Source organism: Abramis brama (assembly GCF_963993115.1).
Source record: "Abramis brama genome assembly, chromosome: 4".
Classification (NCBI taxonomy): Eukaryota; Metazoa; Chordata; class Actinopteri; order Cypriniformes; family Leuciscidae; genus Abramis; species Abramis brama.
In genome coordinates, this window is record NC_139966.1 from 45,668,442 (window position 1) to 45,695,724 (window position 27,283).

At 37.2% G+C, this 27,283-nt stretch overlaps 2 protein-coding genes across 3 annotated transcripts; both read right to left on the minus strand.

Annotated features, from left to right (window-relative positions):
* Positions 1–154: 154 nt before the first annotated feature.
* smo (smoothened, frizzled class receptor) lies at positions 155–7,938 on the minus strand. Its single transcript, XM_084110633.1, has 12 exons — positions 7,055–7,938; positions 6,014–6,222; positions 5,726–5,935; positions 5,413–5,585; positions 4,993–5,212; positions 4,784–4,907; positions 4,593–4,685; positions 4,275–4,383; positions 3,963–4,148; positions 3,711–3,859; positions 3,401–3,535; positions 155–2,885 (listed from the first exon to the last, which is right to left on the minus strand). The coding sequence occupies exons 1-12, from the start codon at positions 7,350–7,352 to the stop codon at positions 2,293–2,295; spliced, it is 2,499 nt and encodes an 832-aa protein (XP_083966759.1). The 5' UTR covers positions 7,353–7,938; the 3' UTR covers positions 155–2,292.
* Positions 7,939–9,974: 2,036 nt separating this feature from the next.
* tspan33a (tetraspanin 33a) lies at positions 9,975–25,309 on the minus strand. Of its 2 annotated transcripts, none has more exons than XM_084110634.1 (8): positions 24,978–25,309; positions 22,830–22,884; positions 14,513–14,643; positions 14,157–14,231; positions 13,552–13,647; positions 13,338–13,466; positions 12,444–12,605; positions 9,975–10,324 (listed from the first exon to the last, which is right to left on the minus strand). In XM_084110634.1, exons 1-8 carry the CDS (start codon positions 25,062–25,064, stop codon positions 10,223–10,225), a joined length of 837 nt encoding a protein of 278 aa, XP_083966760.1. In that variant the 5' UTR covers positions 25,065–25,309; the 3' UTR covers positions 9,975–10,222. The 2 variants fall into 2 exon arrangements, with proteins under 2 accessions (XP_083966760.1, XP_083966761.1); XM_084110635.1 differs by having other exon boundaries at positions 10,001–10,324; positions 14,513–14,640.
* Positions 25,310–27,283: the final 1,974 nt, after the last annotated feature.

The window sequence follows — 27,283 nt, forward strand, 5'->3', positions numbered from 1 at the left end:
ACTATATGGTATAAGCAAATAGCCTATCACACTTACAAGCAGAACACTCCAGTTTAATCTATTTTATGGAGTGAATAAAATCTAAATATTAGCTCATATAAGAGTTTGTTTTGATTTCACTGGCTTGAGAACGAACAGTAACACAGACACAATTAAAAAAAATTTGTGTGTTTATTTGTATGTACAAATATGACCACTCTTTCAAAACACTGCCAGCTCACCAGCTGCTTAAAGGTTATGATTCAGCTTTATACTCTTTTTCATATCTGTGAGTACAGGAATAACAATGAAGGAAAGATATATTTTTCTTTCTTTATGTACTACTAAATAGTCTTATGTAGTAGAGATGCACCATTTATCTGCAAAATAAAAAAATATACTCTCAGTGACATGAAATGTATTTAATCACTAAACATAATTTCCTTTTTCAGGTGTATAATGAAAATAACCTGAAAGCATTCACAATTTTATAATAGGAATCCTTTTGTTTTACTCAGCTTCAGTACATTTTATTTATTAATGGTGTGTCAATATTAAAATATATACAATAGAATGAAACTTTGGCAGAAAAAAACAAAGATACACACAAACACATGAAAATACTGACATAAAAGAGTATTGATGAGGACAGACTGGCTCTTATGAGGGAATAACAGCAACAGTGATGGGGAAAAATATATCATCGCAGTCACAGAGCACAAGCATCTTCATTAAACACTTTCTCTTAACATACATTCTTGAAGGACAGCTTCAAATTGTCAGAAAAATGCTGCACAGCTGCTTTTTTTTGTTAATATTTCCACTGATAACGATCTAGGCAAAACAATGTAAAATATAAAAAGCATCAATAAGCTTAACAACTCAAACAAAATTCAGTATGTGTATGAAGCAAAATTACTCTAACGGATGTAGGAAACAAAAATGTGATCTAAAGTATGTACAGTTTGAAATAATATAAAATAAAACTGGAAGGAAAAACAATCGAAAATACAAAAATATGTTTTGTAATAGCACTGTACAGAAGTATTTGTCAATGGAAACAGAATCTTACATAACCATTGGCATTTTGAGCTACAATTTTAAAACATTTTTAAATGAACAAAAACAATGCCCTTTATTTTTTTCTCTTACTCTTTGAGTGAGAGGTGGACTTGTTTGTAATTGCACCAGGCAATTTTTTTTTTTTAACAAAAAGTAATAATAGCTGTGAATAGATTCTCTTTTTCTGAAGAAATAGCACTTTTGTCAGTTACTTTTCTTTATGTCTATAAAAGCGTAGCCAATTATGTAATTGTGAGATTTTCAAACAGATACAATACACTTGTTTTTTTCTCAGAACAATGTGTTGGTTAGTTTTAAAAATACTTTTCCCCATCTCAGTGTAATATCTGGGGACAATTTTTAAATTAGCCATTTGTACACCGATTCCCCCAAAAAGTGTAAACACTGTATGTTTGTTTGAACATGCCGACACAGCAACATTGGCTCAACCAATGGAGTATTTTGACTGACTAATGGCTGACGAGGAAAACGGTTTGATCATTTTTACCAAAATTGGATCAGATGATCGCTGGACTGCTCAAAAGTTACGCTTAAGCAAATTCAACAATTTCGACCCAAAATTAGATGAGAGGCTGTATCTTGGCAATACTTCGAACTATCGAAAATGTACACTTGGTACACTTCATCGGCACAAAGATCTGAGGGCAAATGCCAAATTTGGTTACAGCGTCACCAACAGGTCAAGCGATCTGAAAATTGTCTATTTTTGAACATGCCGAGACAGCAACACGGGCTTGACCAATGGCATGTGTTCTAGGTGGGATATGTTTAAAGTGACCAATGAGAGACAGGGAAACCTACTTGAAAATAGTCTTCTTTTTTTGTGCGATTCCGCCTGGTGACTCCAGTGCTGCAGAAATTACACACTTCCCCTTGAAGCCAAGATCTGAATTATGCCGCATTCTTGAATAAAGCCCCATGGCACACTTACCTGTTTCCAAACATATTACCCCACTTGGCAAACTAAACAATATTAATTGCAACCATAAAAGTGCAGAATCACAAGCAGGGTGTTATGAAAGCCACGCTGAAGACACATATATCTTTTTAATAATGTTTCATAAATCCAGTTCAAATTCATAATATCATGAGGGTTGCATAAAAATGCATTATCCTTTAGAAAAGCGGAGCTGACACAGCAGTTCACTCCTGCTCCAGGTTCATTGTTTGGCATGAGTATCCAGCACCTTTCGCTTTTATCCACAATATGAGCACCAACAACTCCAAGACTTAAAAATCCGAGTCAGCATCCAGTAGCTCAGCCTCCATTAAATTGGTTCTGGAGTGTATTGGCACACCCCTCCTGCAATCTGCCCGTGGCACAACGGCAGTCCTGCCAGCATCCATCATAGAAGCCTCCTGTCCAAGGTGCCGGAAAACTCCATTAGGTCGCCATGATGATTGCTGGAAGCAATCTTGCACACTATCTCTTAAAGTCAGGGGATTGGCAAGGGGGAGACAGGAGGGTTTATTGTGTGAGTATCCCAACCCACCATACCTCTCCTGGTAAGGAAGAGGACATGAAGGCCTGAATTCTGGGAAGGCTCCAGGTAGCATATCCTGCTCCTCCTGCTGCTGTCGCTGCTGCTCCCACAGGTTTGCCACCAGACTCCGATGACTGGGAAGTTTTGGAAGACGCGGCACTGCACTGGAGCCAAACTCTCTCCGGTGGTAGGCAGGATTCCCTTCATCCGCTGCAGGTCCCACTGACCGTATTTCCTTTCTTCTTCTTTCTTTTTTCTTCTTCTTCTTTCTTTTCATCATTTCAGGAGAAATTTCTGCTTCAACCATCCAAAGTTTGTTCCTTCCTTCTGGAGGTGGAACTGCAGGGGAAAATGCTATTAATTATTGTAGTAAATATAATAAATATTACACAGTATACGGTAAACATAATAAAATTATGTTTTATTGTTGTTGTTTTTGTTAAATTATACAAAAATTCTGCTATTTGCCTTTACAGTTAAAGGGATAGTTCACCCAAAAATGTAAATTCTGTAATAATTTACTCACTCTCATGTTGATCCAAACCTGTATGAATTTCTTTCTTCTGCTGAACACAAAAGAACATATTCTGAAGAATGTGGGTAACCAAAAAGTTCATGGCAGGCATTGAATTCCATATTTTTCATACTATGGAAGTCAATGGTTACTTTCAACTGTTCGGTTACCCACATTCTTCAAAATATCTTCTGTGTTTTGCAGAAGAAAGAAATTCATGCGGATTTGGAACAACTTGAGGGTGAGTAATTGATGACAGAATTTTCACATTTGGTTGAAATATCGCTTTAACTATTGATTATACATTAATCAATTATTATTTAAGAACTAGAGCACTAACCAGGCGTTCCGGTGGGTGTCACTGAGATATCCTGCGGTAAAATTGCCCCTCTTCTAGCCACCATCTTGGTCACATGTTGGGCCCATGCAGAGGACATTTCTATTGATGGTTCATTCAGGTCAAAGTTGATACCCGCTGCAAGGGTTTAAAAAAAAATCTGATGTTAGTTATTTGTGTCTTATATGGGTAGCAAAAACATTTTCAGATGTGACTGGTTGACAGTTTGTGGAGTATCTTTTAGCTTTCAATATTTTAGTGTACTCCTAAAAGTTGACAAAATGATCTTTAGCATGTAGGAGGAGGTGCTTACCCACAGGTCCCTCATGAGAAACGGTGTGCATGCTGAAGGACAGCTCTTTCTCCGGATCCTTCTGCAGTTCTTTTCGCTTTGAGAATGCCTTGGCAATCATTTTACTCTTCTTAATGCGTTTCGGCTCATCATCACTTCGTCCAATGATTCTTGGAATTGAGAGAAAACAGTTCATATTAGACTTATTTTAAAACAATGTATTATAACATATAAAATATTATATAAATAATTATTTGTATGTTTGTTACATACCTGAACCAGGTACGTTTCCAGATAAGGATTGTGGCCTTCGTCCAAACCCATGTGCTCATTGCAATGCCTGTGCCGAACATTGAGAAGAGGTTGATCTTCTCTACCAGAAGACTTGGCCTGTTCTTGATGGCACACTCTGGGATTGGCTTGTTTGTTTGGTGAGCTATGGTGACATTAGCCTCACATCTGTATAAAAAACACCTTTGTTAAATGACAGCACTAGTAGCTCTCTACAGTATCACAACCACAGAACACTGTATGATAGATAAGGTAACACACGGATTGTTCCTATAGGTGTATTATAGGACTCACAGTACATATTCTCTGAAGCTTTTTTCCCACTCCGCTTGGTTGAAAAAGTCATAGAAATGGCAGCCGAAAGTGATTAAAACAAAACCAAAGGCCAAGAATCCAAATATACCTGAGAAATGAAAAACATTGCAACTTGTCATATAGATAGATGAAATAATTAAATAGCATAATTTTATTACGATAGCCGCAGTATAATTACTTACCTCTATTACTGACATTTGTATTGTCATAATTTGGTGTGCTTTCCATTTTGTTTTTGATGAAAGCATTACATGCTGTGTGATGTGCAAAGAATTTCAAGAGGAAACCCAAACTTACCAAGCCTCAGCATGGTTTCATTGATTTTACTAGCAGCTTTTTCACTGAGTAGCCCCGGGTGGTTACTCTTAATGGAAAACAATGTCATAACCCCTGGAAAATGAGATTATGGTATCAATCCACATAGATGAATACATCTAGGTAAATCTCTTTATGGCATGTCAAACAGAATGAAAATATATTTCTCACACCTCGTATCAGGAAATAGCCGCCAACGACAAGGACCACACCGATAGGAGCCAGAACAAACCCTGCCCGGTATTTATAGTTCTTATAGCCGACAAAGCAAATGCCGCTAACTGAATCTCCATCCACCTGTGGATTATTTCAAAGTTTCATATATTCAAAATAATCACTGTGAATATGCTGATGCAAAAAAATAAGACAAGAGTAGCCTCACCTCTGCAATGGCCAGAATAGCAACTGTCAGTATGAAAGGAATAGACCATGTGACCAGGTGGAAATAGGACGTTTTCCCATAAAGAGGCTGATGGGTGGTGCCCAGGGCTTTGAATGATGTGTGCCAGGCATAAGTCAGCATAACGAACCAAATTACACCAGACATAAGAGAGTAATACACAATGACAAAGATAATCACACATGACAGCGTCTCGGTGGACCTAGAGAAAAATAAGCCATGGAAAATGGGTATTATTCATACAGAAATATATGGTAAGTGATAATTATATTGCTATTATTGTTCGGTTCAATTACTTTTCTTGGCTATCCTGACAGTCAATGTTTGTAATATGCAGCGTAACTCAAATTTCCTGCAATCCAATCTTTTGGAAGGTGGATTTTCCATTGACTTCATACTTACGTTGGCTCTCCAAGCCGCATAGTGTCGTCGCTTTTGCACACAATCTCCTTGCGGGCTCCATCCATGAACTGAGCGAGCCATCCGATACTTCCGATAAAGAAACACGCGTTGACATAGAAGAGGATCACAGCGGGGTAACGGTTGGAATTCTTCCAGTCAGCGAGAAATGTAGCCTGTGGGAAATTGTAAGCAGGAATAACATTCAAAATTAAAGACTGTAGCCCAAACGTGAGTTGATTTTTGTCAAAATACTGCACACCAGGAAGTCAGCCAGCCTGAGATTACGGAGACCCGTCTTTGCCGGTTCACCTACCAGTGTGAAGAAGGTACATAGGAGAGTGAGTGAGCCGAAGATGGCGATGTAGCTATGCATGTCCGAGTGCTCGTATTCCGTGAAGAGAGGATTGTTGCACTGGATCCCACAGCCTTCCACGTCCTTGTACCAACTTGCCTGGATGTCAGTTTTGACAAGGGGAGCCTCACACTGTCCTGATGTGTTGAATTTGATCTTCTGGACCTCGTTCTGAAAGCCAAAAGTCAATTTGGTCACATCACAGGCAATTCAGACCATTTTGGGCGTACGCAAAAATGGATGACTTACCTGGCAACCCTTAGGGAACTGCTCCTTGTTTTCACACTTGAGGAAGTTGGGCCAGCCCCTCTCCCGCTCCACAATACTGCAAGGTTTGCGTGTAGCTTGGCACAGGTGTTGGCTGGGCAGTTCGACCTTTCCATTCTCACACTTTGGCATGTAAACGGCACACAGCAACGGCTGAATGACGGCCCAACAGCGAGGAGCATTTCTCAACCCTGGGCACAAGAGATTGAGAGATTAGATGTTAATTGTCTGAGAAAATAGTGTCTAATTCTCATTAGCTGTCTGGTTAAGATGCTTAAGATTAAGATTCAAAGTAATATTTATAGAAATAAGTCTATATTTAGTTAAGTTCAACAGCATCGAGTGGATATTTAAATATCTGGTAGTTTTTCTTTTTCGTATGTCAATTGGCAATGGACTTTCAGGAACAATACTGAGAACTTTGGGATTAAGGTGTGAATGTGACAGGAAAGGTGTGGATTGGTCATTATGGGGTACTTGAGGAAAATTAAGAACAGGATGGCATTAATAACTGATGCAAAAGTCATCTAAGAATGTATTTTAATCATTTACAATAATCTTGTTTAATACACTGTAAAAAATATGATCAATAAGTTATGACAGTGCTTGTACATGCTTTGACTGATCAAAATAAGTTAAGCAATTTTCCATTTTTTATAAGTTATACAAGATTCAACTCATTTTTTAAAGTCAGTTTAGTGTAATTTAAGTTAAAAAGACGTAAACATCCAAGTTGATTGTACTTAAAAGCAACTTTTTTTACAGTGTGTAGGCCTATGCCAAAATCTTTATGGCAAAGTTAATATTATTTATGTTCTGCAACCAATTTGCTTAGGATACATTTTGTTCAGCAATATTAGGCTTTCTTATGCAATAAGTTTCAAAACTGACATACAATCGAAAAACTTTAATCATGGCAATTTTATTCAAGTGTACAATAACTAAAATAACTTAATTAGCTTTAAAGGGGGGGAAAGGTTATTTCACTGCATTTATGCATTATATAATAAAACAGTAACTTACCAGACCACATGGCCAGTTTCTCAAAGGCTTCCTCCTGAGTTTCTGAGTCTTCAGCCAGAATTAGAGAAGTGTGTGTGTACGGCAAAGGTGAACCTAGGCATGTATTGTACTTTAGCACTTCGCAAGTTGTCGATTTCTTACAAAAGTCGTTGGATACCGTTTCATTTGGGTGCAAGATGACCGCCCGAGCGACCATAGAGGTGGCTGCCCAGATCCAAAGCATCCAAAAGCTTCCAACAATGGAGCAGAGTCGCCTGGAGGACATCTTGGGAGACGCAACAATGTATCGATGTTTCATCAAATGTTTCCAATTAAACTCTCGTTCTCCACTCGCGCGCAATGCGCTTGAAGGTTTCAAACAAAGCCACAGTGTGAATATTTGACAGATTCCCGATTCGACATTTCTCCCAGTTAAAAGAAATGTCTTTTCGTCCGATTCCAAAGTTTTTTATGCCTTTTTTCTCGCTCACATACTACTGAAAATCTCGTCATCATACAAATGCGGTGCGTAAAAGTACTAAACAAAATAAATCTTTTTAAGCTTCAGCGCAAAGTTTAGCTCAGCTCCGTTTTTCCTTACTCTAAAATGTTGAAGAAACCAAATAGCGTTCACCATCCCCCACTTTTGTGATGGAGGAAAAAAAAATGTTGCCTTGAAAAGTCTGGGACTGGGACTGTAACTTGATCCCGGGGCTGCGCGCTCCGTCCCCCTTCAGCGCGTCCCCGCGCCCCCAGTTTACAGCAAAACCAGAGAGCGAGAAATGTTATCAAAACTCATCTGCCCATCGAATGGAGACCTGAGATCCAGTGATATTAAAATATCTTTCACTTTCACAAGAATCTTTTTTTTTTTGTCTTGTCTCTGGTATGCACACGGAGAGGGTGCACACACACACACACACACAAATAACAAAAACTTCTGCTCCCCTCCCATCCCCCTCATGCTGGGGAAAAGCAACCCATGCCAGCCTACAGAATATTTACATGCTTCACTCATACCTTCCCTCATGTCCGATATGATCATTTTTACTTATTTTACATATCTTCATTTTGTCTTTATTTCTTCTAGCTACATGAGAAATAAATAATGAGAACAATTTTAAGTGTACCCTGAAAGTGGTAGGCTATGATCAAAAAAGTTGATTTAATATATAACATAAATAAATCACTGTAAAAAAAAAGTTGCTGCCTTAAATTTTTAAGTACAATCAACTTGGATATTTAAGCCATTTCAACTCAAATTACATGAATTTTGTATAACTTGTAAAAAAAAAGTTGAAAATTAACTTATTTTGATGAGTTAAATATGTAAAACATAAGTTGTCATAACTTATTGATTATTTTTTTTACAGTGTATGTTTATATTTATATATGTTTTTTTGTTGTTGTTGCTAAAAATCTCTCCTATAATTGTTTAATTCATATTTTTGGTTATTTTGCCTTTATTCTCAGATTCACATAAGAAAAAAAAAACATGCTTTGGTAAATCATAATTATGTCATAAATAGTCATAATTATGACATAAAAATCTACATTTTATATCACGATTATAATATTATGACTAAGTATCTCAGTTTCGACTTTAGTATTTTAAAAACTTCAACTTTTCATCTTTTCACATTTTTATGACTGCATCTCATAATTTTGACCTTATGATTTACCAAAGCATGATTCTTTTTGGTAAGTTGCGGAAAGGGGCTTTCATAGTGATGAGAGAGGAACAGGATTTTGTCAATTCAATATATACACAAGTGTAATGATGGTTAAAAATCTAGGGTGTGTGATTCACAACACTATAGTGAAGAACGCAATGTACAGGATAGACAATTTAAACTCACGCACAAAATATACAACATAGACAGTCATACAAAATGTACTTTAAACACTTTCACTTGGAGTGTCAATAGTGAAATCTTGCATTGTAGACTAAAACAACAACAAAACAGGACTTTTATGTTGGTGATGTACCTTTAGGACACTTTGCAGCATGTTTACAGTGATTGTGATTCATGACTGAGTTCATCTCATTTAATCGTTTCAAATCGTATTCGACCTTATTCCCATGGTTCCAATTTGGCCGTTGCGATGGAAACTAAACGGAATTCTCAAGGGAGGAGAATAAACTTTGTGTAGTTTGGTGTATCAGATTTAGACAGCAGCACTTGTTGGTGTGGATGTGGTTGGTAAGCTATGCTGCATGTTCCCAGCACAGGGCCTCCTTAAAAAGCCCTTCTAACATGGCTGCTGTAGAATGAGCCAGAGAGAGGCACAGACCGGGGACCACACACAAACACACGCTCAAGCTCCAAAAGGGAGAGCCTGGCCCGAAAAGTCCTCCCTCTCTTTCTCTACACACACAGTTTATTGCTTTCCTCCTATAGACTGACATAAAATACCTCAGCAGTGTTTTCACATTTCATGTTTTCCCCCACACTGGCCTTTAAACAACATTAACAAACTGAAGGTGTCTGCCACACTGTCTGTTTGGATTTCCAAATGAGTTTTGGATAAAAGCCTCATGAAATACGGCTGTTCTCAGTACGCTGCACTCTTGGTTTCTCTGCTGAGTGCTCTGCACCTGGTATGCATTTCCTACCATGTCTATGAATGCGTCTTTGTAACATGTGTTAGACTAAAACTGACCACCAATAAAATCCATGTGCAACACCGGCTAATGAAACGGGGGAATCAATTCCGTGCTTTTGCATATTTGGATCCTTATAACTGTGAATAATAATAATATTTCATTTTGTTCAAATAAAATATAAATATTTATTAATTATAATAATAAGTATAATACCGGAAATAACAATATTAATACAAAACAGAAAATTAAAGTTTCATTTAGTTATATCTATATCTATATACTGTATATTCAACCTCAGATGTTCATGATATCTGCCAAAACAAGGTTGTTTTTAAAAATGTCCATACTGGAAATTTTATGTGACACTCATAAAATATCCCAAAATAGGTTTATTGACCTATTGATCTTCAGTGCGCTTACACAATATTTATAGAAGCACTCTGATTCATAAATTATCATACAAATGACCTTTTATCTGAAAACATGCCTGTTCTTAAGCCTAGTTTTTCTCATTCAAAAGCCCGTCCATGCAGTCACTTCAGGCAGCAATGAGTTTTCTGCAGAAACCAGTTTCTCCAGTTTCATCTAAAGGGGTCTGATTGATGTTCTTGGTTGTAATTCTGTAGTTTAATTTGATCCTGAATTTGATTAATGAGGATCTGAGAGAGGAGGATCCCAACCAGCTGAAAAAGAGAAGAAAACAGGCTGTCAGTTCAAACTAAATCTAGATGCTTAAAGGCACACTGTGAAACTTTTCAACCTTCATAATATATTTCCAAGACCCTTGTGATGGTACATCGACTTACAATAGGTTGAATGACACGTCTGCCATAGCCTGACGGGGTCTGTATCGCTTTTACTGGCACTATGTAACTTCGGGGTTGGGGTAGTAACCAGAGCACAAAAAGAACTACAAAATTCGACTGCTTTACGGCATACGTCACTTCCCCCACCACTTCGTCAAATTTGGACGTGAGAGGCCAACCAGCGTTTGTTTTCGGCTTTCGTGCGTATGTTTTTGTCATGGGGGCTGTTTACACCTGGCCACTTCATGCGTTTTCTCAGATGGGATAGCTATCTGATCGTGAAAAGACCAGGTGTAAATGTCCTCCGAAACGCATTCAAGACGGATTTGAATCCGATCGCTCAAACCACTAAAGGAGGAGGTCTGTGACGCATTCCAGACGAAACTGGACAAGTGTAAATGCATCTGGTTGTTGAAACCACATGTAAATTGTACTCCTCTCAAAAATGCTAAAAATAAAAACGTGTGAGAGCGTGTTATAGGCTATATGTTATAGCCAGATATGACGACGCTACTGGAACATGCATCACCGCAGATGAGCAACTGAGCATAGGCTATTCATCAAGACAACGTGCAAACTATCGCAAATCAAAGTGAAAGTAAGTCGCAGACGCTTAACACACAATCATCATCATTAAAAGTAAAGAAACGAAATGATCTTACCAGGGCTGTTGCCGCTCTCTCTTATTGCGGTCTTTGATTTTGAAATTTTAGCTGATGATCAATAAAATGCAGTTCATATCTGTTGTTTTCGGTGACGTGCACTCCATTAAATCTGCATATAGCGTGAGAATTGAAGATCGGATTTAAATCCGTTTCGCAAAAACACATTTATGTGACCAGTTGTAAATTGAATTGTTTTGATAAATCAGAAAACGCATGAAGTGGCCAGAAAATAAATCTCTTATTTGTAAACTTGTTTGCATTCTATGTTGTATGTTGTTGCGCTTGCTTGTAGTATGTTTTTTTATTTATATGCTGTTCATTCATTTATTGCTGATAATTAGACCAGTCCAATAATTTCCACATATGTCTAGCTAGCTTCCGATTATCAGAGCTGTTTACAGACTTGCTAACAAACACTCGTTTCTCTTACGTGTTTTTTGCGTTATGTTTTATTGCCTAGCTTGCCTCACGAACTAGTTTGCCAGCTGAACTCAGGTGTTGTGAGGTGTATTTATCACGTAGTCCTGAGGGAAATCAGACGACGCTGTTGACGTTGATTCTTGCGATTATCATGAGAACAGTTTTTAATATCTCACATAATTATCAGGACATAAATAAGCCTAACGTAGAGGTTGTAAATAGTGTAAACGAGTACAATTTGCAAACTATTATGATAAATTGCAATAATCATGTCTTCGGAGTCTATCTGTGCCTATTCCATGCCCGATGCAGGTACCAGTGTACAGGGTGGGGGGTGGAGGGGTATTTACGACAGTGCAAGTATTCCATAGCGACTCTAGGGGTCGCTGTTTGACAAAAACACAATTCCTTCACAGTGTGCCTTTAAAGATGCTTGAATATAGATTTATAGATGCTTAAATGTAAATGCATAATGTAGCCAGTTTGAAATCGGACTAAATCTGCTCAGCCACCTTTGACATTATTTAATTTTTCAACTTTTTTTTTTCAATAGACAATTCTTATTTTTTATGGAATAATGCAGTATTTATATTGAATTTTTTAAAAATTCATGTGCCCTTGTTATCTTTAAGCGAAATAACTTCCCCTCCCTCCTGCAGCGACATCTTTTCTCTTCTCTGATGATGTGTTTCTGTCGTGAGGGCAGGACAGTAACCTGTCACTCACGTGACGTCACAGCAATAGCAAAACCATCAATTCCTGATAGAAAAAAATCATGTCCCACCCTACATTTTTTTCTTTTTCCGAGAAGCCATTTTATTCATGTCACAATAGGGAAGAAAAGACTATAGCAACTTCCCTTTCATGCCAACTTTAAGCAGATTGCCCTCTAATCCCATATCAGGGGTTACCTGTGGAATGGCCAATCCCAGAGCGATGCCTCCCAACAGAAACAGGTTACTGTGGATCCAGTTCACCACATTATCAATGCAGCCATTGGTATTGATGAAGGCACCAGCTGCATCATATTTCAGCTCCTGCATCCCATGACCACACATGGTATTTATAACACTCTGATAAAACAGACAAAAGGCAAGGTGGTATTAGGAGGAGGGACATTTAATATATTATTAATATATTTATAATATTATAATTAAATTCAAAAATTGTATATATTCATTATTTATACATTTTAAATATTTAACATTTAATTATATTTTAATATATTCAAATTTAATTATATATTATTGAATATATTAAAGTATATTACATATATAATATTTAAAAAGTACAAACATACTTTTTGGAGCCCAATTGCAGAAACAATTCATTGTGTTTACATGTGTATTTATATCCCTACAACTGTATAATAATAATAATAATAATACCATCTGTTAAATTAATATCCCTACAACTCTATAATAATAATAATAATAATTCATTCTGTTAAATTAATTATATATATATGTATATATATATATATATATATATATATATATATATATATATATATATATATATATATATATATATATATAAATAAATTATAATAACTATAATAATAACAACATATATTTTTTCAAATAAAATATAAATATGTATTATTAATATTATGAATAATCTTTTTTTTAATATATATTTATATTTATAGTTACATTTAAATAAAACCACCACAGAATATATAGTATTATACTATTTTATATATGTATATAATTATATTTTAATATATTCAACATTTAAATATATAATATTGAATAAATATTAAAGTATATTCCAAATATCTTTTTTTGGAGGCCCTTTCTCACCTCTTCTTTGGAGAGCAGGCAGCAGGAGAAGGGTACAGAACAGCGCTCTCTGCTCGGGTTGTCACTTGAACAATTGAAGTACATGTTCTGAGACCAATCCTTGTAAGAGGTCCCCCCGCAGCAGTTAAACTGATCATAACACAAAACAGAAACATCATTACCAGCCATTACAAACTATTATTATGCATTATATACATATATACATTACCCCGACCTGTTTTTGTCCATAGTCGATGAGGTTCTGTAGGTCTATATCATCCCTGTAATGCTTGATGGCATTGTCAACCATTTCTGTAACTTTGCCCCGTGCCTGTAATGGATAACTCTAATTGAAAACATTGTTTTTTTTTTGTCAGATTTATTAAAATGGTCATTTAAAGAGCTGATTCTTTTGGTCAATTGTTGTTATTAGCTAAAGGTATAGTTCACCCAAAAATGAACATTTTGTCATCATTTACTCACCCTCATGTTGTCCCTGTATGAATCTGATGAACACAAAAGAAGATATTTGTAAGAATGTTAAACAGTTGACGGCACCCATTGACATCCATAGTATTTCCTACTATGGAAGTCAATGGGTGCCATCAACTTTCTGGTTACCAACATTCTTCAAAATAAGTTATTTTGTGTTGAGGGTGAGTAAATCCTTTTTGGGTGAACTATCCCTTAATTACACTGGTAAGGTGGCAGACACTAGAGGGCGCATCGTGTCAACTAAAAACCCAAGTTCGCTTTAGCTCTAAAAAATGGATTTACTCAAGCTTGCTTTGCTGTAGCATTGGCATTAGCCTACTAATCTGATTCATGATGCTTTTTTACCTTGTCTGAGAAGACAAAACCCAGAACACCAGCCACTAGCTGCAGCAGAAAGATGATAGTCAAGATGACGCAGAACTGCAGGGGAATCAGAGTTTGCTATTAGCGTTTGCTTTGTACTTAACATTTTCTATGTAAAATGTATGTTGTTTGATGCTGTATGTAGTTTTATCTCCACTAATGACCAACTTTGTCCTGATTAAAAATGTACCAAGACTGTTATGAAAACACTGATTCAAATTACACATATAATGTAGCCAAATTCTGATGTACCATTCTCAAAATCATCTAAAAATGCCAAAGAAACTGTCCTGTCCTGATGTGACACTTTTGATCAGGCAGCTGGCGTTATTACTGACCGTCTGCAGTAAGCATATGTTCTCCCTCAGAGAACCCACACAGCCACAGAATGTGATGAAGAACATGAGAACGCCCACTATCATCAGTAACAGAGCAGGATCCACTGTCAGATAGGCCAGCACTGTCTCTGCTGAGCAAAACAGAGCAGACCAGATAGATGTAAAGAAACCGTTTTTGTGGCATACTTACACTAAGGAGAGATAAATGTTCTCTATAATATTGTATGTATTCTGCAGGTCAAAAATTTGAAAGTAATTTGAAGATAATTATGCTCACTAAGGCTGCATTTATTTGACAAAAGTACAGCTAAAGCAGGGTGATTGTGAAATATTATTATAATAATACAAAAAACTGTTTACTGTTTAACATGTAAGTGCCATTACGTTTTTAATGTTATATGATCATTCAAAAATCATTCTAATATGCAGATTTGGTGCTCAGTTATTATAAATTATTTTAGTGCTCAATGTTTTATAATGGGCCTCATTATTAATGTTGAAAACATAAATATGTGTGTGGAAACCAAGATTATTATTTGTTTCAGAATTCATTGATGAATTGAAAGTTTAAAAAAGTTATTTTATTTGAAATAAATCTTTTGAAAAAGTCTTTAATGTCATTTTTGAATAATTGAATGTGTCCTTGCTGAAAAGTTTTAATTCTTTTGAATGGTAGTGTATCACCCACAAAAATATTAAGCAGCACAACTGTTTTTAACATTGATAATAATAATGTTTCTTCAGCAGAAAATCAGCAAATTAGAACGATTTCTGAAGGATCATGTGACACTGAAGACTGAAAAGTCAGCTTTGTCTTCACAGGAATAAGTAACATTTTACAGTTATTTAAAATTGTAATAATATTTCACAATATGGTTTTTACTTTATTTTCCATCAAATAAATGCAGCCTTGGTGAGCATGAGAGATTTTTCTTTCAATTATTCCAAACTTTGACTGGTAGTGTATGTAATTTTATTTATAAAAGTTTCACTTTATCTTGGTAACTCATATATTACTGGACACTTTCAATCATGGAATCAATTATTAATGGCTGACTTTCTACAATGGCACTGGTTACTTAAAAGTATTGCTTTTTGTAACCCGTGTCGTGGCAAGTGTGTTACCCTCACCCTCCTCAGTAAAAGACACAGAGGGGCGTGAAAGAAGACACTGCTTCAATCTATGGACCAACGATCAGAAGACCAGAATTCGCTCAAGAGACTGTGTTAGCAGCAAAGAAGCACAGGGACACACTGTTTAAGTTGGAAAAACAGGCAAGTTGTATTTAAAAGGAATAACAAGCAATTAAAACGAAAGAAAATGTTCAAAAAGACAATAAAATTAAACTCAACACGTCAATAAAAGAAAATAAACCAGAAATAAATAAACTCTTATTTATATCCTAATTATAACCCTTTTTTAGTCTTTCTTTTTATCTACTATAATTTATACGGTCTATTTAATTTTAAATCTAATTTTACCTAATTAACTTATTTTGGTATAATTAAGATATATGGTTTCTTTAGTTATTTGAGTTATTCCTAATTTGGCTTATTTATATTAAGAATACTTTTCTCTTTTGGTCTGATTTAAATGTAACTCTTTTCAATTTCAACCTTTCAAATTACCTTTCAGTTCACTCTTATTACCCAAAAATAGAAATTATGAACTCTTAATAATTCAAAAGAAATAATCACAATATAAATTGAAACAAAATAATAACAATAAGGAAAATAAATCACAGTCAAATTATCTCAGTGTTCACAGAAATCTCAATGTGATATGAGATTGTACTAGTTCTCAGCTCCAGTTCAATGTTCCTTCACAAGATCCTTCTTCCGCAAACTCAAATTAACTCACGGTTCAGTAGGATAGGAAGAGAAACCATGTACTCGACCCTACCACACAGTTCACAGTGCGATTCTCAGTTCAATCCTTATTTGGGCATGGCTCGCCAGTTCCTGCTTGCACCAACTCTCGAACTTTCGCAGTGAAGCAGGGACATCTCACGTGCAGCTTCCCCGATCCTCGTTCCAGAAAGCAGCATCCAAACTCAGCAAATAGAAAATGGCAGACAAAACCAAAAGAAAATCCCGAAAGAATATAAGGGGGGGGGGGGGGGGGGAAGAAAAAAAAAGAAAAGAAAAACCCAACCAAGAGTACTCTAATATCAATTAGAAAAAGTTCGCGGCAGCTCTTTCAGCTTTAGGCCCGTACTTCAATGCACGTACAAAAAGCTAGTTTTACTTTTACTCAAAATCAATCATCACAGTATCAAGTTCTGTTTCTATTTCTCAAAATCTTTATGTTCTATATCTCTAAATCTCTCTAAACAAACTACTAGCTCGCTCAGTCTAATTCTTTCTCTTCTCAGATCGCGCTCACTGCTTCTTTTTCGGTGCTTCTCTCGGAAAATGATCATTGCATCATCTCTCGACTCCGATGACTCCACCCACTAAGGCGGCCAACTCTGATTCGTTTATTAGGACCAATCATCGTCTCATTAAATCACTCTTCTCTAATTTATGTATTCTTATTTTCTCTTTTCTTTACAGATATTTAATAAAATAACTGTTCATTCACATAAGTGTCAGTCTCTTTCTTTTCTATTTCAAAAATAAAAACATCTTTAGTAACCTGGGTTACACCCTCCCCTCTTGAATACATGCACGTCCCGCTGCATCTACACGTTTTTGGGATTGAATCGAAACCACAGGTACATCATCAACAGAAGAAGCATTTACTTCCTCTAAGGCAGTACTGAATGCCACACTTAGACTTTGCAACAGAGATTGAATCACTACGGTAAGTGGATTCCCTAACTGGGGATATTCAAGCCTTTTTGCAGGTCTTCGCTCTCTTTGCGAACGTCTGGGAATAACTCCCTCTTCAGACTCTCTGTCATTCTCTCGTTCACTTTGATTAGTTTCAGTATCTTTAGCTTCACTCAGAACTGGATTCTCTTCATTTCTGTTTTCACCTCCACAACCAATTTCTGTTTCAGCTTCCTGAGAAGGAAACTCAGAGCGGGGATCAATTTCTGGTTCTCCTCTCACTGGAATCTCTAAATCAACACGAACAGATTCCATCCCAACAGGAGGAGCTTCCGCTTCTCCAGATTCAGGTAAGTTCTCTCTCACAGGTTCATCCACAGGTAAGTCAACAGGGACATTCCAAGGATTTCGACAAGGTAAGTGCTCGGGGCTCACCAAAACTCGGGTTTCAAAATCCAATGTATCCCTAAATGCAGGATTAATGAATCGATCAGTGTCAGACTCATATTCACACTCAGATTCTGGCTCTTGTGAATCATTATCATCTGCACAGGCTCTAGTTCTGGGCCTGCGAACCCTTTGCTTAGGCTGTTTCTCATGTTGACTCGGCTGCAAAAATCCACAAGGTAACAACAAGTCACGATGTAATGTCCTGAGGGGACCACTCTGCCCAACTGGTCGGACAGTGTACACCAGTAAATCGCCCGCTCTCCTAACCACTCCTTGCTCCCACTTGTCTGCGAGCTTGTGCTTTCCTCGCAACCTAACATTGCGCACAAGAACTCTGTCACCCTCTTCCAAAGTTGAATCAACCACACGTTTATCAAACCTTCCCTTGTTGCGCTTTGCTATCTTAGCAGAATTCTTCTTAGCTATTTCATAGCTCTCTCGCAACCGTTCTTTCAAATCTTTAACGTACTGAGAGTGAGATTTAGCTGGAGATTCTGCTGGCAATCCAAAAGCTAAATCTACAGGCAACCGAGGAAGACGTCCAAACATAAGCTCATAAGGAGCATACCCTGTTGTATCATTACGCGTACAATTATATGCATGTACCAAGGGCTTTACAAACTCCTTCCACCTAGACTTCTTCTCATCCTCTAGCGTTCCCAACATTTGGAGAAGCGTCCGGTTAAAACGCTCTACCGGGTTACCCCTGGGGTGATAAGGCGTAGTACGAATCTTGTGAATACCCGCTACATGACACAACTCTTTTATTGTACGGGATTCAAAATCAGGTCCTTGGTCACTATGTAGCTTTTCGGGAAACCCATAATGTACCAGGAAGTTTTCCCACAAACTCTTCGCAACTGTACGAGCCGTTTGATTCTGGGTCGGTACTGCTACGGCGTATTTCGTGAAATGATCCGTAATAACCAATATGTTACTGGTATTACTGCGGTCTGGCTCTAATGACAAGAAGTCCATACAGACCAACTCCAAGGGTCTACTGGTTTGAATGTTAACCAGGGGAGCGGCTCTGTCTGGAGGTCTTTTTCTACGCACGCAACGTTCACACGTCTTGATCTTCTTCTCCACGGCTTGGGACATTCTTGGCCAAAAGAATCTGGACCTCACCAAGTCTAAAGTCCTCTCAATACCTAAGTGCCCCATATCATTGTGAAGACTACGCAACACCATGTCTCTTAGTCCAACTGGCAACACTAACTGACAGTGAGAGACTCCGTTCTCTTGCTTCTTCCTATACAACACTCCGTTCTTCAACTCAAATCGACTCCATTCTCTCAACCACAATGCTAAATCAGATGGCTGACCCCTCAGGGTACCTGGCTTAGTTCCATTTCTCATCCACTCAACTATCACCTTGAGCTCTGGATCTTTCTCTTGCCATTCTGCCAATGCTGCCTCAGAGAGATTGGGAAGAGCAGGCAACCCATGCTCAGTCTCATGTTGCAACTCCTTCGGCAAAGCATTAATACAATGAGCGAGAGACTCAACTAATGTAATAGAAGGGTGTGTCAAACTGAGACTTTCAGGTAAACTAATCACCTGATGCCTTTCACATATGGCTTTCACTACATCTGCCATGAGAACATCAGACTTGTTTTCAGGATCTGCAAGGTGATGAAGTGTAAACTTCTCAATTCTTTCTCGTTCTTTCTGAGAGACCAAATCATCAAAAGGCTCACCATGTGGACGCCGGGAAAGACCGTCCGCATCCTGATTCTGACTCCCAGCCCTATATTGGAGCTTGAAAGTGTAGGTTGACAAACTAGACAGCCAACGGTAGCTGGTAGCATCAAGTTTCGCAGATGTTAAAACGCACGTCAAGGGATTACTGTCTGTTACAACAGTGAAGTCTGTACCATACAAATAATCACTAAACTTAGCTGTGACAGCCCACTTCAATGCAAGAAATTCCAACTTATGTGCCGGATATTTCGCCTCACTTTTTGTCAATCCCCTACTGGCGAACGCTACCACTCGCATCTGCCCGTCCTGCTCCTGGTACAATGCCGCACCCAGCCCCGTAGTACTAGCATCAGTGTGGAGCGTATACGGAAGTCTGGGGTCAGCAAAGCCCAGGACAGGAGCAGAGGTCAACTTTGAAATAACATCATCAAACGCATTCTGACATGCATCAGTCCATCGATCACCAAACTGCTCTTTCGTGTTAAAATACTCGCTCCCCTCTCGCTTCCCACTGCGGCCCCTGCGCAGTGGAGGGTACCCTTCAGTAAGTCCCGTGAGAGGCTTGACCATTTTCGAGTAGTCACGCACGAACCTCCTATAGTACCCCGCAAAGCCTAAGAAAGCTCTCAACTCTTTTAAATTTGTGGGTCTCGGCCAAGTTTTTAGAGCTTCAATCTTAGCCGGGTCAGTCTTTACTCCGTCCTTTGAAACAACATGCCCCAAATACTTGACTGATGTCTGAAAGAAACGGCATTTTTCAGGTGCTAGCTTCAACCCGTACTCCTTAAGCCGGTTTAGGACCTGGACTAACCGCGACTCATGTTCTTCTAAAGTCTTTGAAAAGACAATCAAGTCATCAATGAAAACTAAGACCTGCTTCCTGTGAAGATCACCCATACACCGCTCCATTAACCTCTGGAATGTACTTGGCGCATTTGTGATTCCCTGAGGCATCCTACTGAATTCCCAGAAGCCTAGGGGACATACGAAAGCAGTCTTGCACTTATCAGCTTCATCCATTTCGATCTGGTAGAATCCAGACTTCAGATCAAGTACCGAGAACCATTTGGAACCAGTAAGCACAGAAAAGACCTCCTCTAGATTTGGTAGCACGTAAGCATCCTTAATCGTTTGAGAGTTCAACTTCCGAAAGTCTATGCAGAGCCGAACCGAACCATCTTTCTTCCGGACCACCACTATGGGCGAAGAAAAGGAAGACTCGGACTCGCGAATGACTCCGGCAGAAATCAATTCCTGAAGATGCTTTCGAACGGCATCGATGTCTTGAGAGTGAATTGGACGCGCCCTATGCTTAAAGGGTGTCTCATCTGCCAATCTAATCTGGTGCTTCACTTGACTAGTACAACCAAAGTCAAGATCATGCAAAGAGAAAACTTCAGGCATGGAATTTAGCCGGTTCGAAATTCGCTCTTTCCAATGTGAAGGCAAAGGAGAATCTCCAAAGTCAAAGGTAAGGTTGGCAGAGGTAGGTGCTGATGACTCTACTCCGCAAGAACTCTTGGTGCTCTCTATCACTTCCTCTACAGCGTAAATCTCCGCAAGTATAGCTTTAGGAGGAATTGTTATATCAGTCCGAGTGTCATTCTTAAGCAGAACTGACAGCTGAGAGGATCGTCTGGATGGCAAAGTGTGTACACAACTCGCCACCGAAAGACCGCTGAACGCTGGGGTTGAAGGCGGTTCAAGAGCTATCAATTTCTCTAAGCAAGGTTCCCGAAGCTGAACATAGCCATTCAAGACTACTGTATTCCCGGCAGGCACAACCTCAGGGATACTCCCCATCAATTTCACATGTCCTAATGGTTCACTGCTAGCTTGCCTCCATCTCGCTTCAAGGACTTTAAGCACTGCCTGATACCCATGAAGATTCGAACAAGGATTATTCTGTTTCTCGTTGATACAGTGACCATAAAGCACATCCAAGGAGTTGGTACCTACTAGAACTTGCGACAGATTATTGAGGTCCGGAACTACCAAAAAATTAAACTCAACACGTCAATAAAAGAAAATAAACCAGAAATAAATAAACTCTTATTTATATCCTAATTATAACCCTTTTTTAGTCTTTCTTTTTATCTACTATAATTTATACGGTCTATTTAATTTTAAATCTAATTTTACCTAATTAACTTATTTTGGTATAATTAAGATATATGGTTTCTTTAGTTATTTGAGTTATTCCTAATTTGGCTTATTTATATTAAGAATACTTTTCTCTTTTGGTCTGATTTAAATGTAACTCTTTTCAATTTCAACCTTTCAAATTACCTTTCAGTTAACTCTTATTACCCAAAAATAGAAATTATGAACTCTTAATAATTCAAAAGAAATAATCACAATATAAATTGAAACAAAATAACAACAATAATGAAAATAAATCACAGTCAAATTATCTCAGTGTTCACAGAAATCTCAATGTGATATGAGATTGTACTAGTTCTCAGCTCTAGTTCAATGTTCCTTCACGAGATCCTTCTTCCGCAAACTCAAATTAACTCACGGTTCAGTAGGATAGGAAGAGAAACCATGTACTCGACCCTACCACACAGTTCACAGTGCGATTCTCAGATCGGAAAAAAAAAGAAAAGAAAAGAAAAACCCAACCAAGAGTACTCTAATATCAACTAGAAAAAGTTCGCGGCAGCTCTTTCAGCTTTAGGCCCGTACTTCAATGCACGTACAAAAAGCTAGTTTCACTTTTACTCAAAATCAATCATCACAGTATCAAGTTCTGTTTCTATTTCTCAAAATCTTTATGTTCTATATCTCTAAATCTCTCTAAACAAACTACTAGCTCGCTCAGTCTAATTCTTTCTCTTCTCAGATCACGCTCACTGCTTCTTTTTCGGTGCTTCTCTCGGAAAATGATCATTGCATGAAAATGCATTATTTAATGCATTGGCCCCACTAAGGCAGCCAACTCTGATTCGTTTATTAGGACCAATCATCGTCTCATTAAATCAAATCACTCTTCTCTAATTTATGTATTCTTATTTTCTCTTTTCTTTACAGATATTTAATAAAATAACTGTTCATTCACATAAGTGTCAGTCTCTTTCTTTTCTATTTCAAAAATAAAAACAATATCAGACTGCCTGAACCTTTAATGTCAAGTGAATGTGTATGATGATATGGCTATGAAGGGCACTAACATGAGGCAAGCTTCCAAATATTATTTTTTATACTTGTTAGATTAATCTAGTTTACGAAATAACATTTGTAAGGTCCTTTTCCATTGCTTAGTTGCTGCTTCTACACCAAAAACTGCATATGTTAGCAGCATCACCATATAAAATAGCTGAAATGCCTAGGAAGAAACCTAGATATCTGAGGACGTAAACACGGTAAAACAAGTAAACACACTTACCGTGTTTAACTATCCTGGAATAAACTCCGATAGATATCAGGAACAGTGCAATTATCTATAACAGAAAGATAAGGAGTGAGTCTGTATGTTAAAACAGATGTTGTACAGAAACAGAATGGCATTCCTCTCCAGGGTGTGGCAGGATAACATCATTATTCATCGGTTTTCCTAAATATAAAAGAATTTAAGTGTGTAAAATGCTTGACTAAGTAAAGTAAAGACAAAAAAAAAAAAATAATTCAGAGGGGAAAATGTTAGCGGTTTTCACATTCTTTAATTATACACAGCATCAGCATGTGTGAAAGTTCATGAGAAGAAAAGAGCAGAGGAAATTCTATATTAAGAAGTGAAGTCACTTTCAAGGTTCACTCACTCTTCGTTTCTCACACAACTTTGTCTGACACAATGTAGCCCCCTTTCTCTGACACAGCTATCCGGTTACTACGAAACTCCACATAGTTTTTCTCTGAGAAAGCTGTGTAGACTGAGATCACTTAAAAGCCAGAAAAAATCCTAGTCGTTACCTGGAGGAGCTTTTTAATGCATTTGAAAAGTACTTCAATTGGTCTAACTCAAATTATTTAGGTTTATACATTATACAAATAAAGGTTAAATAATAATTTATGAAATAATAATAATAATTTTATTGAAGCTCATACTGTAATATACAATTTTTATTGAAAATTAACAATTAAAATGCATTTGCATCTTCATTTTTGTTTTAGTCATTCCAAGAATCCAAGCAGTAATTATTTAAAATATATGTTAATTTTGTTCTTTTTTTGGGGGGCATACGCACTAAAAGGAAGGAAACAATCTCTCTGGGACATGCGGAAATGATCTAAGATGCTAGCTTGAACATTTGCACATTTCCTGTAACACCTACAAACTGTAATAGGCTTCTCCTAAAGGTTTCACAAAGGTGAAAGCTTTAGCTTTGAATCAGTGCAGATTTGGGTTTGGTGCTTTTCTACAATGCATTGAGACTCCGTAGAAACTGCTCAGTAGTATTATACTGCATTATATAAAAAAGTGAGTTGTTCTTGAGGCTTTCAGCATGAAATCTCCTTAGGTATTTCCATGTGCATATTTGCACCAGCAAAGCATGCAGTACACTGGCTAAAATCAACTGATTTCTACTTAAATCTACCGATTGCGTCCACTTACATTGCTAGAATGTTCTTGATGCCCTTCTGCAAACAACTTAAGTAATTATCCAAGACTGTTTTAAATATTTTGGGTGTCTGATTCTCCCTCTGAAGAGGCGATATTCATTTAGGTCTATTATTAACTAAATGCTACAGGGCAACAAATAAAAGAAGCATGGGGCCCCCACTCGTCCAAACACCCTGCATGGCTCTATCAGCATATGAATCAATGAGACCCGCTGCTTAGCAACAGCCTCAAGTTCAGAAAAGTTTGGGAAAGTAAACTGGCAGTATCAAGAACGTCACAAAAGAGGGTTTTGTTGATGAGGTCTAATATGAACTCATTATTATTCTAGCAAGATTTTATCACGCAGCAGGGGCAAAATGCAGACAGTTCTCTGAGTGTAACTCAGTACATCAAGTCATGATCAAACAGGTTAGGCTGTTGTACAATGCGTCATGAACTGTTCAGTATTTTTCGAAGTATTCAGAGATAGCCTGCGGTGCTGTAATACACATTGGTGTTGAGACATGCCCATGGGTGATGTTTTAAGGGTTGTTTGTACATAGCCTACCTAAATACCATGAATGCAGGTCTGTCTTTATGAATATACATAAGTCAAGTTGCTTTTAAAACACTGACTTGATCATCATTCAGTCTGCAAGTGAACTAAGCACATCTGTTTGTATATGAAAAGCTTGCTTGGTGTTTGAGCATGTAAAAGGGGGAGTTTCAAAAGTCATTTGGTAAAGCATTAATCATTAAACCTCATCATGTGAGAAGTTAAAAAAGCAGCTATATTATGCAGTTTTTAGTCTCTGTTCTTATCTAATAAAAAACCCAGAGTGTAAAAAAAGGCAGGCTATTTTATATATATATTTTGTATGTGATAAAAATATAATATAATATAAAATAATTAAATAATATAAAATATATCATATAAATCACAAGAATATAATATAATATAATATCGTGTATGTAAAAGTGAGCAGCACTTACCCAAAATAGCATGTTAAAGAAGAAAAGTAAATATTTCACCACAGGACTGACGAAAGTGAACTCCTCGTCTCTTTTGGCTTTTGGCATGATTGAAGGTTTGTGATTTCTCTCACCTACAAACCTTCAGCGTTCATGTAACTTTATCTATCTAGATTTTCATCCTGCTGAATCAAATCATCCACTCGACTTTTTCTAAAACGACTCGTCAAGTCTCTCGATGTTTATTAAACTCGCTCGAGCGACTAAAATCACAAGAACTCATCACATTGAATCCGGGCTTGTTGTCTCAAAAGGTATTTCCTGATTTCGCTTTGAGAAAGCCGGTCGTATGTGCGGTATAGAAGCACCAGTGGGCGTTTCCTATTTACTTTTTCAAAGAATCATCATGTGTGAGTGTGTTTGAATCTTTTTCAAGTTGAGACCAGTAGGCTACTGTATTCTATCAGCATTATATGCCCACTCTATAAGCAGAGGTGGACAGTAACAAAGTACATTTACTTGAGTAGGCTACTGTACTTAAGTACACTTTTTGAGTATCTGTACTTTACTTGAGTATTATCTTTTCTGGAAACTTTTTACTTTAACTTCACTACATTTGAAATTATTATTTATTATTATGTTATTGAGTGACTTATTCAATCTCACATTCAATCCCACTACTGGAACTGTGTTCTAGAAATAAATTTGATATTGATATGAGGGTAGGTACACTGTAAAAACGAACTTTTTGGTATAGTAATATATATTAAATTAACCATCATAATTTTTACTTTATAAAATTAAAATTCAATGAGAACTAGAATTTTCTAAGTAAAATTTTAAATATCTACACATTTAATTCATGTAATAAATTAACTGGTTGGAAAGAGTAAATATTATTATATATTTGCTTGTAATATTTAAACATTTTATAGTCACTTCACATAAACATAGTAATTTTAAGTAAATTTTAATCGAAAAGTATAGCGCGTTTGAATCCGCACATGCGTGTTTGGACAAGACAGTCTAACTGCCACTTTGGGTCAGACGGATTGGTGAGCTGCTGCGTGGCTGCTTTTTGTCGTGTTTGAGGTAAGTTTGTCTTTCTGTTTTACATTTAATAAAACATGGGTCTGTGTGGATTTTGATTGATGATTCTTGTTTACGTGACTCAATAAACATTAATGCTCATCTTATAACATGACCTCATATTAGTGTAACGCGTCTGGGTTATCCACAGTACATTAACGTTATAACATACGTTAACCCTTACATTTCACTTCCTAAGTTACATTAGTTAACGTATATTTAATCGGAAAAGTTTTCAATAGTTTTATAGATAAAACACTGTTTTTCGTGTAAAAATTTCAAACTGATTGGATACCGTTGTAACTGCTAGTAGCTTGCTAACATGATTAGGCCTTAAAATTGACGTTAACCGCTTTCCTGCTGAAGTAGGCCTAACGTTACGTTATAAGTTACCGTTGACTGTTGTATGGAAAAGTTTGAATTTTCTTACTGAATACGGTGAAGTGGGAGAAAAAAAGAGAGTAAACTTTATAGTTACCTACACAATGTGAAGGTAATACTTAACGTTAGGTGTATTTAAATGCCTGAAATGCACTATATAATCACACCGGTTTAATCGTACGCATCAAAGGGTTAACATACTAAAAAAGACCATATGGTTTCGATTATGTATGTGTTCATTCTGTTATGATAATGAAGTCACTTTATATTTTTGTTTCTCAAAATAATTATATTTTTTCTTTTTCTAAACTGTATGCAGGAGGACAGCAGCAGTGACATCACTCAGCACATCATTAAAATACTGGTTGTCCATGGTGCTGATGGAGAAGATCCAATCGATGTATCCAGCCTTCTTAAAGGACAAGTTCGGTATTTTACACTTAAAGGGTTAGTTCACCCAAAAATGAAAATTCTGTCAGTAATTACTCACCCTCATGTTGTTCCAACCCCATAAGAACTTCGCTCATCTTCGGAACACAAATTAAGATATTTTTGATTAAATCTGAGTGCTGGATCACTGCTCCATAGGCTTCTAAGACACTATAACTTGCTGACCCAGAAAATGTATTAAAGACATCGTTAATATCGTCCAAGTGACTACAGTGGCTCAATCTTAAGTTTATAAAGCGACAAGAATACTTTTTTCGTCACCACGTATCACACACATGACCAGCGTCGCCCAATAGTGAGCCTACGTGTGACATACAACACAGACGCACTGCGCTTAAACACTACGTGAAAAGACCCGAGGCCCAGAGAGAAGAAAATGAAAAGTGGAATAAAGTCGTTATTTTTGT